At 52.0% G+C, this 13,488-nt stretch overlaps 1 protein-coding gene across 16 annotated transcripts in view; it reads left to right on the forward strand.

Moving 5' to 3' along the window:
• The window catches only part of KAT2B (lysine acetyltransferase 2B), a 112,512-nt gene that overhangs the window by 3,665 nt on the left and 95,359 nt on the right, over positions 1 to 13,488 (forward strand). For 15 of the 16 annotated variants that reach the window (XR_009598584.1, XM_060406771.1, XM_060406776.1 and 12 more), the window contains exon 1: positions 9,973 to 10,364. Coding sequence is in view for 14 of the 16 variants with exons in the window: in XM_060406771.1 (XP_060262754.1) it covers positions 10,119 to 10,364 (246 nt within the window). In the remaining 2 variants the exon portion in view is untranslated. Of the gene's footprint in view, positions 1 to 7,638; positions 9,491 to 9,972; positions 10,365 to 13,488 lie in introns of those variants that run through there. The other variant, XM_060406810.1, reaches the window with a different exon arrangement.

A 13,488-nucleotide genomic window follows, 5' to 3' on the forward strand; every position in this document is an offset into this window, starting at 1 on the left:
CCATTTGCAGCAACACGGATGGAAATGTTTCACCTCCTTTAGACTTAAGGCCTTCCTTCAATAGAAGACTGAGAGATCTGCTAAACAATAGGTTCAGCAAGAAAAGAAAAGTCAAATCTAGACTGAAGGCGTATTGTGCAAGAAACGGGGAGCGTGGGCTTTGTTGGAACGTGTTGGCGTACCGGGAAGGATAGAGGGAAGAGGTAGCTAGGGAGCTGGGGATGGATGTGTACACACTGCCGTGCTTGAAATGGACCAACAAGGACCCGCTGTGCAGACAGCAGAGGGCGCGCTGCTTGAGGTTCTCTGGCAGCCTGGGGGGAGGGGGTTTCAGGGGAGAAGGGAGACGTGTATGTATGGCTGAATCTCTCTGCTGTCCACCTGGTGCTCTCACAGCATTGTGCATCAGCTATACCGCCATACAAAAGAAAAAGTTTTTAAACAGTTGGCATAAATTGATAAATATGTTAATTAACTTTGTCCTGCCTGTTATGGACTGAACTGTGGGCCCCCCTTAAAGTCCTAAACCCTAGTACCCCCGATGAGATTATCCTCTGAGACAGGATCTTTTAAGAGACAAGGCTAAATGAGGTCACTGGGCTGGGCCTTCAGCCACCACGGCTGGATCCTTATAGGAAGAGGAGATTAGGACATGGACACACAGCTGGAGGAGTGTGTGAGGACACGGGCAGAACGCACCGCCTATGCACCAAGGAGGGGCCTCAGGAGAAAGCAGCCCTGTCGGAACCTTGACCTTGGACTTCCGGCTTCAGCCCTGTGAGGAGAGAGGCCTGCTGGCTGAGCCGCAGTCTGAGGCAGTTTGTTACAGCAGCCCTAGCAAACAAATGTGTTGTCCAGTCGCTCAGTCGTGTCCGACTCTTTGCAACCCCATGGACTGCAGCACACGAGACTTCTCTATCCTTCACTGTCTCTCAGAGCTTGTTCAGGCTCATGTCCACTGAGTCGGTGATGCCGTCCAACCCTCTCACCCTCTGTCGTCCCCTTCTCCTCCAGCCTTCAGTCTTTCCCAGCATCAGGGTCTTTTCTGATGAGTCAGTTCTTCACATCAGGTGGCCAAAGTATTGGAGCTTCAACTTCACCATCAGTCCTTCCAGTGAATATTAAGGACTGATTTCCTTCAGGATTGACTGGTTTGATCTTGCAGTACACGGGACTCTCAAGAGTCTTCCCCAACACCACAGTTCAAAAGCATCAATTCTTCGGCACTCAGCCTTCTTTATAGTCCAAATTTCACATCCATACATGACTGCTGGAAAAACCATAGCCTTGACGAGACAGACCTTTGTTGGCAAAGTGATGTCTCTGCTTTTTAATATGCTGTCTAGGTCGGTCATAGTTTTTCTTCAAAGGAGCAAGTGTCTTTTAATTTTGTAGCTAAAGTCACCATCCACATTGATTTTGGAGCCCAAGAAAATGAAATCTGACACTGTTTCCTCATTTTCCCCATCTATTTGCCATGAAGTGATAAGACCAGAGGCCACGATCTTAGTATTTTGAATGTTGATTTTTAAGCCAGCTTTCTCACTCTCCTCTTTCATCTTCATCAAGAGGCTTTTTAGTTCCTCTTCACTTTCTGCCATTAAAGTGGTGTCATCTGCATATCTGAGGTTGCTGATATTTCTCCTGGCAATCTTGATTCCAGCTTGTGCTTCTTCCAGCCCAGTGTTTCTCACGATGTACTCTGCACATAAGTTAAATAAGCAGAGTGGCAATACACAGCCTTGACATACTCCTTTCCCAATTTGGAACCAGTCTGTTGTTCCCTGTCCAGTTCTAACTGTTGCTTCTTGTCCTGCATACAGATTTCTCAGGAGGCAGGTCAGGTGGTCTGGTATTCCCATCTCATTAAGAATACTCGACAGCTTGTTGTGATCCACACTGTGAAATGTTTTAGCACAGTCAATGAAGCATAAGTAGATGTTATTTTGGAATTCCCTTACCTTTTTTATGATCCAGTGGATGTTGGCAATTTGATCTCTGGTTCCTCTGCCTTTTCTAAATCCAGTTGCAACCTCTGGAAGTTAAAGGCTCACATATTGATGAACATGGCTTGAAGGATTTTGAGCATAATTTTGCAGGCATGCGAAATGAGTGCAATTGTATGGTAATTTGAACATTCTCTGGCATTGCCTTTCTTTGGGATTGGAATGAAAACTGAACTTTTCCAGTCCTGTGGCCACCGCTGAGTTTTCCCAATTTGCTGGCATATTGAGTGCTGCACTTTCACAGCATCATCTTCTAAGATCTGAAATAGCTCAGCTGGAATTTCATCACCTCCACTGGCTTTGCTTGTAGTGAAGTTCCCTAAGGCCCACTTGACTTCACACTCCAGGATATCTGGCTCATGGTCGTTTGGGTCCTTAAGAACTTTTTTGTACAGTTCCGTGTATTCTTGCCACCTTTTCTTTTCTTAATCTGTGCTGCTTCTGGTAGGTCCTCCCTGTTTTTGTCCTTTATTGTGCCTATGTCTGACATGTTCCCTGGTATCTCCAATTTTCTTAAAGAGATCTCTAGTCTTGGCATTGGTCGCTTAAGGAGGCTTTCTTCTCTCTCCTTGCTATTTTCTGGAACTCTGCATTCCGTTAGGGCATAGCCTTCCCTTTCTCCTTTGTCTTTCGATTCTCTCTTTTTCTTTTCTCTTCTTTTTGTTTCTCTTCTCTTCTTTTGCTTTGAAGAACACAATGAAGCAGGGCAAAGCCTGGCAGAGTTTTGCCAAGAGAACGCACTGGTCATAGCAAACACCCTCTTCCAGCAACATGAGAGACAACGCTACATGTGGACGTCACCAGATGGTCAGTGCCGAAATCAGATTGCTTATGTTCTTAGCAGCCAAAGATGAAGAAACTCTATACAGTCAGCAAAAACAAGACCTGGAGTTGACTGTGGCTCAGGTCATCAGCTTCTTATTGCAAAATTCAGGCTCAAGTTAAAGAAAGTAGGGAAAACCACTAGGCCATTCATGTATGACCTAAATCAAATCCCTCACGATTATACAGTAGAGGGGAGCAATAGATTCAAGGGACTCGGTCTGGTAGGCAGACGGCCTGGGAACTATGGATGGAGGTTCGTAACACTGTACGGGAGGTGAAGACTAAAACCATCCCAAAGAAAAAGAAATACAAGCAAACAAGCATACTGTGGTGAGAAGTGGAAAGTCGCTTTTTGTCATGGAGAATGTGGACCAAGTATTCTAGACAAGAAGAAAGGCGTGACTGTTTGGCCAGGAGTGAAAACGTGCATCCTGCTTAGTTCCTTCCCAGAACACTGTTGGCAGAATCGAGCGCTTCTGCTAGAGACTGACCCTCAAAGCCTCAAGTACCTGGATCTAGGCCCGCAGAGTAAAGGTGCCTCTAACCCTCGCCTACAGGCTTCAGTCTGTAAATGCTGAAACACGTGAACGAGAAGGACGCGGCCGTGCTTAGAGTGTTTACCTCTGGGGAGGCGGGCACTTGGGGAATGAGATGAAAGCAGTGAGGAAGGAGGACGTCTTTCTTTTTCTCTTCTCGGCCGTGCGGCTTTGGGGGACCTGCTCTTGGACCAGGGGCTGGGGCCAGGCCCCCTGCCGTGGAAGCGCAGAGTCTTAACCACTGGCCGGCCACCGAGGCCCCTGATTTCTTAAACTAATAATACACGTCTCTCTGGCAAATGAACACATTAAGAAAATGTGGTTGGTGAACGTGCAGATATTCAGTCACTCCCCATGTTTTCCTATAACGACGTGCGCAGCTTTCTGCTTTTGGGGGATCATGTGGCCAGCCTCACGTAGTGTTTGCTTGTTTTCTTCAGCCAAAGTGTTCGCTGAGATACAGCACTTCTTTTATGAATTTTGAAACACTCCCCTCTGGATGTTAATTTTAGCCCCAGAGGGTCAGCCAGCCAGGATTTAAGATTATGGAACTGAAGACACAGACTTTCCCTTGATATGCTAAGTCACTTCAGTCGTGTCCAACTCTGTGTAACCCCATAGACGGCAGCCCACCAGGCTTTCCTGTCCCTGGGATTCTCCAGGCAAGAACACTGGAGTGGGTTGCCATTTCCTACTCCAATGCGTGAAAGTGAAAAGTGAAAGGGAAGTCGCTCAGTTGTGTCCGACTCTTCGAGACCCCATGGACTGCAGCCCACCAGGCTCCTTCGTCCATGGGATTTTCCAGGCAAGAGTACTGGAGTGGGGTGCCATTGCCTTCTCCGATAAGGTCCCTTGATAAGGAGACCCTAAACTGGGAAACCTGTCCTAATACAAGCTCTTTCTTAATGCATGTGAAAGTTGGACTGTGAGGAAAGCTGAGCGCTGAAGAATTGATGCTTTTGAACTGTGGTGTTGGAGAAGACTCTTGAGAGTCCCTTGGACTGCAAGGAGAACCAACCAGTCCATCCTAAAAGAGATCAGTCCTGGGTATTCTTTGGAAGGACTAATGCTGAAGCTGAAACTCCAGTACTTTGGCCACCTCATGTGAAGAGTTGACTCATTGGAAAGACTCTGATGCTAGGAGAAATTGGGGGCAGGAGGAGAAGGGGACGACAGAAGATGAGATGGCTGGATGTCGTCACCGACTTGATGGACATGACTTTGAGTGAACTCTGGGAGTTGGTGATGGACAGGGAGGCCTGGCATGCTGCGATTCATGGGGTCGCAAAGAGTCGGACACGACTGAGCGACTGAGCTGAACTGAACTGAAACTGGGAAACCTGTCCTAATACAATCTTTTTCTTAATTTGTGAAATTATGTGTATGAACATTTTTATAGTTTGAGAATTAGACTCCCTCTTACAATGATCTAGCACTAACATTAGTAAAATTCATGACATTCAGACTTTTTACAGAAAATGTAGGTCACACCAAAGTTTGGTTCTTTGGAAATTTGATTTTATCATATAATGTTGAAGTTGCTCAAAGAGATAAATATTCACATATTGCTTTACATAAGCAGTCAGTCATTTGGCTGGAGTTCAGAAAAAGGAAACTTTATTTCTTTTACTTACTTTGCCCCTTTATTGTACATGATAGGTAGGTTGGTAAAACAGGTGTATGTATTAGTAATTATAAACAAAAAACAAAAGAGAAAAACCCTCTCTCTTTTCAAAGGCCATGCTCAGCCAAACACAGAAAATCCCATGGACGGCAGAACCTGGTAGGCTGCAGTCCATGGGGTTGCTAAGAGTCAGACACGGCTGAACTACTTCCCCAACATTAGATATGAAAATTTCTATTAAGAACACATAAAACATGAATAAAATTTAGCACTGATGGTATTTAGGGCATAGTTAAGGCTCACACTGGAAATCATGATTTAATTGCAAAAATGCTTGAGAACCAAGGAAGGAGATTTTACGTCTCCCCATCCTAGGACTCATTTGGTGATTATTTTTCAATGATTTTTCCTTAGAAGGATAAATTTTATTTTATTATACATGTGCTCAGTTGTGTCTGACTCTTTGTGACCCCACGGACTGTAGCCCGCCAGGCTCCTCTGTTCATGGAATTTTCCAGGCAAGAATACTGGTGTGAGTTGCCATTTCCTTCTCTTTCTTCTTTATTTTATTGGTTATTAAAATAAAAGTCCAGTGATCACAGTCACTTTCTCCAGTGGGAAGCTGGCCCAAGCATCTCCACGCTAAGGCCTCTGCCCGCCCGGTCTTCATCTTACACTCCTGTCGAGCCTCTGTCTCCAGAGCAGGTGGCTGTGCTGGGAGGGACGATGCCAATCACCGGGCACCTGCTCTGCGGCCTGGTGCAGACCCAGCCCTTGGAGAGGAGACGCGCCCTTGGTGGGAACAGCATCCATCCGCTTGTGGCCTTCAGGGTTGGTGTTTTACAGAAGCTGAGTAGGAAGAAGTATGGCCCAAAGGTACTAGATGTTGGAGCAGCGACTGATGGTCCCGAACCTGCCTTTCTTGGATGGAAAGGTGTCTCCAGCCAAAGGATCCTGGATGAACAGGGGCCAGCCATGCTGTTTGGGGGAGGGTGTCAGGCCAGACAGAAAATGCAAAGGCCCTGAGGCAGAAAAAGCTTTCTGAGTTAAACCACTCGTTTGGGAGAAGGGCCCAGAGAGGTGGCCCTTGCCAATCCTGTTATGGGGTTGAGAGTGTATTTGCAATGTTATGAGAAACTATGGGGGGGGGGTTTCAAGCAGGGGGTTGTGGGATCAGGCTTGCATTTACAGTTTGAAAGCTCAGCTGTGAAGAGGGGATTGTGGTAGAACAGGGGCAAAAGCAGACAGACCAGAAGGGAAGTTGCCCATGGCCTGAGCAATAGGTGATAGCCTTGGAGACAGGGTGGGGAAGGAAATGGCAGCCCGCTCCAGCGTCCTTGCCGGAAAGCCCACACGGGCAGAGAGGCGCGGCGGGCGCCAGTCCAAGGGGTCCCAGAAGAGGTGGACACAGCCTGGCGGCGAAACAACAGCAGCGTGGAGACGGAGGTGAGCAGACCGGAGGCTGAGTTTACAGGAAAAGGAAGACGAGGAAAAGACGGCATATGGCAGAAACCAGCGCAATGTTGCAAAGCGATTATCCCTTGATTAAAAGCAAATCTTTTTTTTAATGAGAAAAAGAAGCTTTACTCTCAAAGGAGTCCAGTGAACGGCAACTCCATTTAGAAGCTGGCTGCAAATGTTTCTAGGTCTTTGTTTTGCTTTTGCGTTTTTAAATGCACTGATTGGATACAGACAGAATTGTGCTTGTATGCCAGCATGAGTTGGTTTTGCTTCTGGCTGTGCGTCGAGGCATGTGAAATCTTAGTTCCTCAACCTGGGATGGAACCTGTGCCCCTGCAGTGGACGCATGGAGTCTTCACCACTGGACAGTCAGGGAGCTTCAGTGTGAGTTTGGTTTTAACACAGACGGTATCATCCTGTAGAGGGTTCATTCAGCAGTATTTCTGGACATTTACCTATCCTATTACCCTTGTATGAGAAGGAAATGGCAACCCACTGCAGTACTCGTGCCTGGAAACTTCCATGGATGAAGGAGCCTGGTGGGCTACAGTCCACGGGGCTGCAGAGCCGGACAGTCCACGGGGCTGCAGAGCCGGACAGGCCCGAGACTCCGCTTCGCCTTCACGCATTCGTCCTTGTGCAAAGGCCCTGGGACAGCTGCACACTGTTCAACAGTGTTTGTAAGCCAGAAGCAATTTCCGGGCGGTGACCTGCTCCCTTAAATCCTTTTTTCCAAGCCTTTCTTTCCTAATTGTGGTTTTCTTCCTTCAGCAAGTCGTGTCAGACTAAATAAAGAGGTAAACTGAGGCAAGCTGGGACTACCAGAAAGTGAGATTACTTGGGAATAGAATAGGAATTGCAGTTTGACAAAATGCAGATCCCAGGAGGCTACAGGCGAGCCAGTTAGGCGCAGGGGCTGTAGAGGGGCCGGGGTGGGGTGGGGTGGGGGGCGGCGAGCGGGGCGCGGTCAAGCAGGGTCATCAGCTCGAGCACCGCCGAGACTCTGGCTGTTACTGGTCAGGAAGCAAGGGGGCCGTCAGCAGGACCAGCCTTTCGGCGAATCCTGGCTCAGTTCTTAAGTTCAACATTTCTTTCTTTTCAGGGCCCCAGGGCGTGACATCTGCGTTTTAGATCGTTGTGCTTTCACAGCTGTGAATTCTTTCTAACTGAAAACCTTGCCTTTTAGTTTCTTGGTGCTCTCTTCATTCAAGGACGGCACCCGGGTGCTTCCCAAATGCTCACAGCGCCTGATTATGTAGACGCAGCAAGCCTCCTGGATCCTGTGCCCTTGAACTGTACCGGCCTGGTGCTTACAACACATTTTGAAGCAGGCCTTGACACTGTGGGCCTTCAGCCTGAGGCAGAACGTCATCTGGGCGCTCTGAGCATGGAAATAATGAAAAATAATGTTCAGCGGATGTCACAAGCGATTCACCACTCGGACAGTGATGGTTTTCAGCGTAGGCCGAAATGAGGTTATTTTCTTCTGCTCCAAAACATCCTGGAAATAGCCTGCCTCCTGAATTCTGGGGACAGCTCAGGAGGGAGAGGTGATGGGCAAGTTAATATTGATGCTGGGTTCCCCCCACTATTTTATGATGAAAATTTCAAATGTACAGAGCAGATTTAAAAATTGCAGTGAACACTCATATGCCTACTGTCTAGATTCAACATTCGCTCTACTGGTCTGATCTTATATAACTATCTGATCCTGCTTGTGCCCTCACAGACAGATCAATCCACCTTCTTTTTAATGATTCTTAAAGCACACGGTATATATCAGGACACTGTGTCCCTAAACTTTCAGCAGGAGAACCACCAACTAGACTTTAATATTTACGATTTTTGATTTCTTTAAAAAATATAATTTTTTAAATATAGGAAGGATATTTTTATCCAGTGAAATGCACAGATCTCAAGGGGACCATCAGTTTGACAAATGCCGCCACTAAGCTCCTTACAATATCTGCTGACATCATGATGTTGGCCTTTGCTCATGGGATTGCAGCCTTTAAGACATCCTGCTGAGACTGTCCTGATGGAACTAAAGTCTACCATTTCAGACCTTCCGATGGGGCTCGAGTTGGGAGGGGCCCTTTCCTTTTGTGCTGTCTAATGTCCCTGGATTTACAAACTTAGAAAAAATAGAGTTCATTTTTATATATCACTCTGTATTAAAAGTAGAAAGAACACAGAGAACCTAGAAAAAGGCTAGAGAAAATTAACTGGAAAAAAATGGGATGGGAGAGGGAATAATTTCAGGGAAAAGCACATTCCTGCAAGCATTCTGGCTGGAGTTGGGCAAGGCTATAAAGTATGCAAAGAATTTGATAACACGCACATTAATGGCCCGTATTATGTAAAAATTATGGCCGGTACAAAAGCAGGACACTTGTGGAGGGTCTTGAAATATAGCATTGGGCTTTCAAAAGCTGCTTCGGAAAGGCCGACCAAAAGTGCACAACCTTCAAATGAAGAAAACTGAAACATTCTGCGAATTACTAACCACCACTCTCCTTGTCATCAACCATGGGAACGGTAGTCTGCGACAGTCTCAACAAAGTTGAAAACGCTGAGTTGAGCTTTTTTTTTTTTTTTTAAGTTTGAGGCCAGAATCAACACATTCTTTTGGATGCTGCCTAATTGTTTTCATGTTTAATATGCATGCTGGTGATATCAGTTTTGAAAACTGTGAAACATTACAGGGAAGAAGGATATAGAAAGGAGTACGGTTCTAACCCCCACCTGCAGAGATGAGCGCGAGCAGCCAACTTCTCCCCCTGCGTTTAGTTTTCACACGGCGTTTCTTGGACGACCGTTCTTTCCACAACCAGCCCTTTCGAACAAAAACGTCAGAAAATATCCATTAACGTCTTTCCCTTTCTCTGCCGGATGGGATCCAGAGATCGCTTATAGGCTGGAAGCGTTCTGGATTAAAAGAGAGACCTTGGAAGGCAAAGGAACTGCAAAGAGACACGCAAAACATCACGCCTTTATTTTGGTGAATTAGCAACAAAGAAAAGGATTAGCGTGGACGGGTACTTTTCAAAAATGTTTTTTTCCCTCGGGCTCCCGCTAGGGTGGAGGAAGTTGCCCGGCTCCGAGGGCGGGTGGACTGGAGTAGAGAGACGGACGGGGCGCGTCCCTCCCGCCTGCGCCCCCGCGGGGACGGCTTGGAGGGGGGGCGGCCGGCAGGTGCCCGCATCCCCCTCCCTCTCCACCCCTCCAGCCCGCGGCGGGCCTTCCCGCTGGCGGGCGCGGGCCTGGGGCGCGGGGGCGGGCAGGCCGCGGGGGGCGGGGCGGGGCCGGGGAGGAGCGCCCGGGGGGCGGGGCGGGGCCGGGGAGGAGCGCCCGGGGGGCGGGGCGGGGCCGGGGAGGAGCGCCCGGGGGGCGGGGCCGGGGAGGAGCGCCCGGGGGGCGGGGCGGAGCGCGCGGCCGGGGGAGGAGCGCCCGGGCGGGCGGGGAGGCCCGCGGGGAGGAGGCCCGGCGCGCGGCGGGCAGCGCCGGCCCCTCCCTCCGCGAGCAGCTGCGGCCTCGGCGCGCGGCGGGCGGCGGGCGGCGGCGGGCGGCGGGTGGGGGTCCCGCGCTCCGGCGCCCAGAGCCAGGCGGAGACCCTGGCGGCGGCCGCGGCCCCGACTCGCGGCGCCTGCTGCGCTCCGGGCCGGCATGTCGGAGGCGGGCGGGCCCGCGCCCGGGGCGCCCCCGCTGCCCCCCGCGCCCCCGCAGGGCCCCCCGGGCGCGACGGCCGGGGGCGCGGGCTCCTGCGGGCCGGCCGCGGCGGGGGCGGCGGCGGGCGCGGCCGAGGGCCCGGGCGGCGGCTGCTCGGCCCGGATCGCCGTGAAGAAGGCGCAGCTGCGCTCCGCCCCGCGGGCCAAGAAGCTGGAGAAACTCGGGGTGTACTCCGCCTGCAAGGTAGGCGCGCCGCCCGGCCCCCGCCCGCCCCCGGGCCGAAGAGCCGCCCCGGGCCGAGCCCCGTCGCGGGGCGCCGACCCGAGAGGACCCCTCCCCCCCCCAGGCGTTGCTCCGCGTCCGCGCTGCCCTGGGGCGCTGCTGCTCTGTAGGAGCTCGCCGCAGGCGCCTTCCGGGAGCGGAGCGGGTCCCAGGGAGCCCCTCTCGGGGGCCTGCGCGCCCCCCCTCGGTCCTCGTCCCCTCTGGGCGGAGCTGGGTGGAAGTGGGGGCGCGACTCCGGACTCGGGGCGCGCGGGGCGGGGGGAGCGGCCGCGGGGTCCCGGGGCGCTGCGCGTGCGGGCGGCCGGGCGCCCCGTGCTTTGCTTTGCAGCCGGGACGCTGCCCCGGCTCTCGGCTGTAAACAGCACTCCCGGCTCTTCTGCCCGTCCGGACGCGGCGCCGCCTGGGGGCCGCTGTCAGCTCGGCCTGGGCCGGGTGACGGCGGGGCGGGGACGGGCGTCCCGGCCCTGCGCCCCCCGCGGAGGGGGCCAGGCCGGGCGCTCGGGGTCAGTAGCCCCGCGCGCGCGTCCCCCGGCCCGGGGGCTTCAGCGTCTGCAGGGGAGTCTCGGCTCCTGGGCGCGCTCCCCTCCGCGCCGCTCACGCCCTGTGTGGACCCTGCCCGGTTCCGTGCAGGCTTGTCGGCTGGGGTAGCATGCACTCACGCTTGAGTGCTCACGGGCATCTCCCGGGCGCCGCTTCCATTTTCACGCGATGTCCGAAGGGCTGGGACGAGGCTGAGAGGCTGCTCTATGGGGGTGCGATGCTGGGCGGCTCACAGGCCCCATCCCGCGGGCAAACCCCAGTGCCACCCGGGACGGTGTCGGACTACTGAAACTGGGCGACAGCGGTGCCCCGAGGCTGGTGTTTCTGAAGGAGCAAAAGTGACCGAGGAGGAGAGTGCTTCTTAGAAGGGCCCGGGGGGTGCCTGGCAGGCGCCGTAGATGAGAGAACGAGGCGGGGGAGCCGCGGGCGCAAGGCAGGTCTGCGCCGGGCCGGGAACGGGCCCAGGTACCCGGCGGCCGCGGGTTCGGAACCAGAGGGGCTCGGCCCGGCGGCGCTTGTCCGCTCCGAGTTTCTAGTGTGGTCTTTTAATCGGGTTCCTTCTCACCCTGCTGCTCCCCTAACTTGCCTGAAGTTTTGGTTCTGTCTAAAACCCTTGAGCATCTGCCCTGCATTCATATTTTTAATCCTTTCAAATGTCCGTGAGTGAAATTAGCGCCTTTTCTAAAGTTTATAACTTGACTGTTTTACGTGCACGTTAACAACCAAACCTATTGGAACGGAGCGCCTTGTCATCGAAGGTGTCTCTTCTTGCTCCTGGGAGGCTGAGGCTCCATATCCAGTTGCTCGTTAGTTCATGCAGTGTTAGAGGGATTCCCATCAGGGTGCCAGGCGTCGTGCTAGCTGGGACAGTGACACCCAGAATGTGTCCTTCTGGGGCTACTGGCCGGACGTGTGCGCGGCCTTTCGTGCAAGTGGTGGGTGAGCCAGTTACAGTGAATCTCAGAAAACTTGCCTTTTTAGAATGCTGTTGGCACTCAGACCAGGCCCTTCACGGACTGAAAAGCACGGGTTGGGTAGGAATAGCTTCCTGGAGGAAGTGTCAGTGGGTGCTAAGAACTCTTAGCGGTGCAGGGTGGGGTGAGCTGCAGCCTCTAGTAGTGAAGAGACTGAAAGCAGTTCTGACAGCTTGGAGCTGGGCCAGCAGGGCCTAGAGGGTTGGTGGGGAGGTGTGTGTGTGGCCAAGAGGGAGGACAGGGATCTTAATATTATCTCAGGTTTTTTGTTTGTGTTTTAACTGTTCTTGAGTGTGAGGAGGTGCAGGAGACCAGCATCTGTGTTCCTTTCTGAGCTTGCCTGTACCTTTTATATAAGAAAACCCCAAAGGACAGATTCCCCTACCTTCTGTCACTGATCGGCCACTTGGCAAAAGTGGCATCTCTCTGGAAAGAGGAGTACTTTCCTGGGGGTGGGGGTGGGTGGGTGTTGGAGTTATTGAAAGAAAATAGGCCTCAGACCTGATAAAAGTCTGGCCTTTAAACTTCACAAACAAGCAGAAAAAGAAGGGAGCTAGTTCCTAGCCAGGGAGGGGCACCACACCCCGGAGAGAAAAAAAAAAGAAACAGACTTGTTTTGCAGGATCCGGAGTAGAGCTCTTGGAACTGTGTCCTGGCCCAGGTCGCTCAGGTGACCCAGGCAGAGTGCTCGTTAAAAATGTAGGTCTGAGCACATTCTGTCCCTACTGACCCTTAATTTCTCTTTACCGCAAGACCCTGCATGGGCTGGCCACTGCTGTCTCTCCGGCCCCTTTTGAGGGCTGTGCATGCAAGGTTCCCTTCTGCCTCAGGGCCTTTGCACATACTGTTCACCAGGACCGAAAGTTCATCTTCCCTCACCTTCAAGCGAACTCCCAGCTCTTCCTGCAAACCTGATTCCTTGCATCACATTCAGAACCCTATTCAGCCTTCCCATTCTAAATTTTCAGAACCCCTCTCTGTACTCATGTCTTCTTCCTGGTGCTTTTGTCTTGACTTTTAATTGTGTGATTATTTGATGATATGTTTGTCACTCTGGATAGATGCTAAGTGATGTGGTTATTGACTGGCTGAGTGAACTAGAAAAAACCGAGATGATTCACTGCTAGAAGACCAGTAGTGAAATTGTAGCCTGATCACTCTTTGACAGCTGGGTGGAGGGAATTGGTGATTTTTCACCTAGGGCCTTTCCAGGGCTCTCACAGATGTGCATAGGACTAGATTTTTAGTGTTATAGGAGCGCCGAGTAAGTTACAAGGAGCCCAAATCCATATCTGTTTGAATGAGAGTGTAATTTATGTACCGGAAAGCCAAAACCATTACCTGATTCTTCCTAGTGAAATAGGCCATTTCTCGAGGAGAGGAGGCTGGAGGGGGTGGTGGGCGAGAGCCCCGTGCGTTCACACTTCAGGCCCCGGTGCGTGACCTTGGACGCGGACTTTACCTCACTCTCCGTCTCCTTGCCTACAGCGCGGGGCTCGGAGCCGCCACCTCGCAGGGTGACACTGCGGACTTCAGATGGGCTACTGTGTCTGAGCACCAGCAGGCGCGTG

Source organism: Ovis aries, chromosome 1 (assembly GCF_016772045.2).
Source record: "Ovis aries strain OAR_USU_Benz2616 breed Rambouillet chromosome 1, ARS-UI_Ramb_v3.0, whole genome shotgun sequence".
Lineage (NCBI taxonomy): Eukaryota > Metazoa > Chordata > Mammalia > Artiodactyla > Bovidae > Ovis > Ovis aries.